Below are 1,194 nucleotides of genomic sequence, written 5' to 3' on the forward strand. Positions count from 1 at the left end.
AGGTCCGAAAGGAACAGAAATTTCAGGTTTCCCGTTAGCGTTTGGCAAATCTCGAGGAGTGGCCTGGGATCATTCATTTTTTATTATTATCCATTTTTTTTACAAAAATAAAACTAAAGCCACAGAGACCATCGCGGTATTTTGTTCACGTTTACAAAAGGTGTGACAGCTCTAGGGTTCTCTACAAGTTCCCGCTTTCATCTTCCTCCCCCCCCCCCTTTTTTTTTTAATTTGTTTCATTTCCTCCCGGTACCAACCGGGGGGGAGACCCGGCGCCCGCGCCCCCCGCCCCGCTCCGCAGCCCCTCGCCGGTGGATTGCACAAGTCGCCGGAGTACTTACGGGCGGGCCGGTGGCTTGCGCGCCGCTCCGCGCCGCTCCGCGCGGCGGCGGCGGCGGCGGCGGCGGCGGCGGCGGCGGCGGCGGGCTCAGACGGGCCGCAGGAGCGGCACGGAGGTGACCACGGGGTGGGAGTAGTAGACGGGGTGGGGGAAGGTGAGCAGCGGCTGGGTGCCGGGGGCGCTGCCGCCCGCCGCGCCGCCCTCCGCGCCCGAGTTCTCGTGGTAGAGGATGGGGACGCGGACGATGCGCTGCGCGGCCGCGTGGCTGAGGTTGGCCGCCTCCAGCTCGGCCGCCAGCTGCCGCTTCCACTTGTTGCGGCGGTTCTGGAACCAGATCTTCACCTGGGTCTCTGTGAGGTGCAGCGAGGCGGCCAGGCCGGCGCGCTCCGAGCTGCTCAGGTAGCGCTTCATGTCGAAGGTGGACTCCAGCTGGAAGACCTGGCTGCGGCTGAACACCGTGCGCGTCTTCTTCTTGCGGCACGGCTTCTTCTCGGGGCTCTCCTCCCGCTTCTTCCAGTCCTCCCCGCCGCCCTCCTTCTTCCCCTCCTCCGAGTCGCTCTCCTCCAGGACGATCTCGTCGGGGCTCTTGGAGTCCAGGTCCTTGTGCTCTGCGTCCGCCTTGAGCAGCGGCTCCGGGGAGTCCCTGTCGGTGCCCGAGGCGGGGGACGAGTCCCTCAGGAGGGATTTCTCCGCGGCTGGACGGGAAGGGCAAGGGGGGGGGGACGGAGAAGGGGAGAAAGGGACACAAAGAGACACCTTCACCGCCCGGCCGCAGCGCCCCGTGGGGAGGGAGCGGGCGGAGCCGGGGGGTCCCCGCGACGCCCCGCTGCGAGCTTCCCCCGCTGCCGCCGCCG

The 1,194-nt window shown here is 66.8% G+C and overlaps 1 protein-coding gene across 1 annotated transcript in view; it reads right to left on the reverse strand.

Moving 5' to 3' along the window:
• Positions 1–427: 427 nt before the first annotated feature.
• Positions 428–1,194, reverse strand: part of HMX3 (H6 family homeobox 3) — a 5,252-nt gene continuing 4,485 nt past the window's right edge. Inside the window, exon 2 of the mRNA XM_026065623.1 lies at positions 428–1,182. Coding sequence (XP_025921408.1) covers positions 428–1,182 — 755 coding nt within the window. The remainder of the gene's footprint in view (positions 1,183–1,194) is intronic.

Source organism: Apteryx rowi, unplaced genomic scaffold (assembly GCF_003343035.1).
Source record: "Apteryx rowi isolate R43461 unplaced genomic scaffold, aptRow1 scaffold_23, whole genome shotgun sequence".
Lineage (NCBI taxonomy): Eukaryota > Metazoa > Chordata > Aves > Apterygiformes > Apterygidae > Apteryx > Apteryx rowi.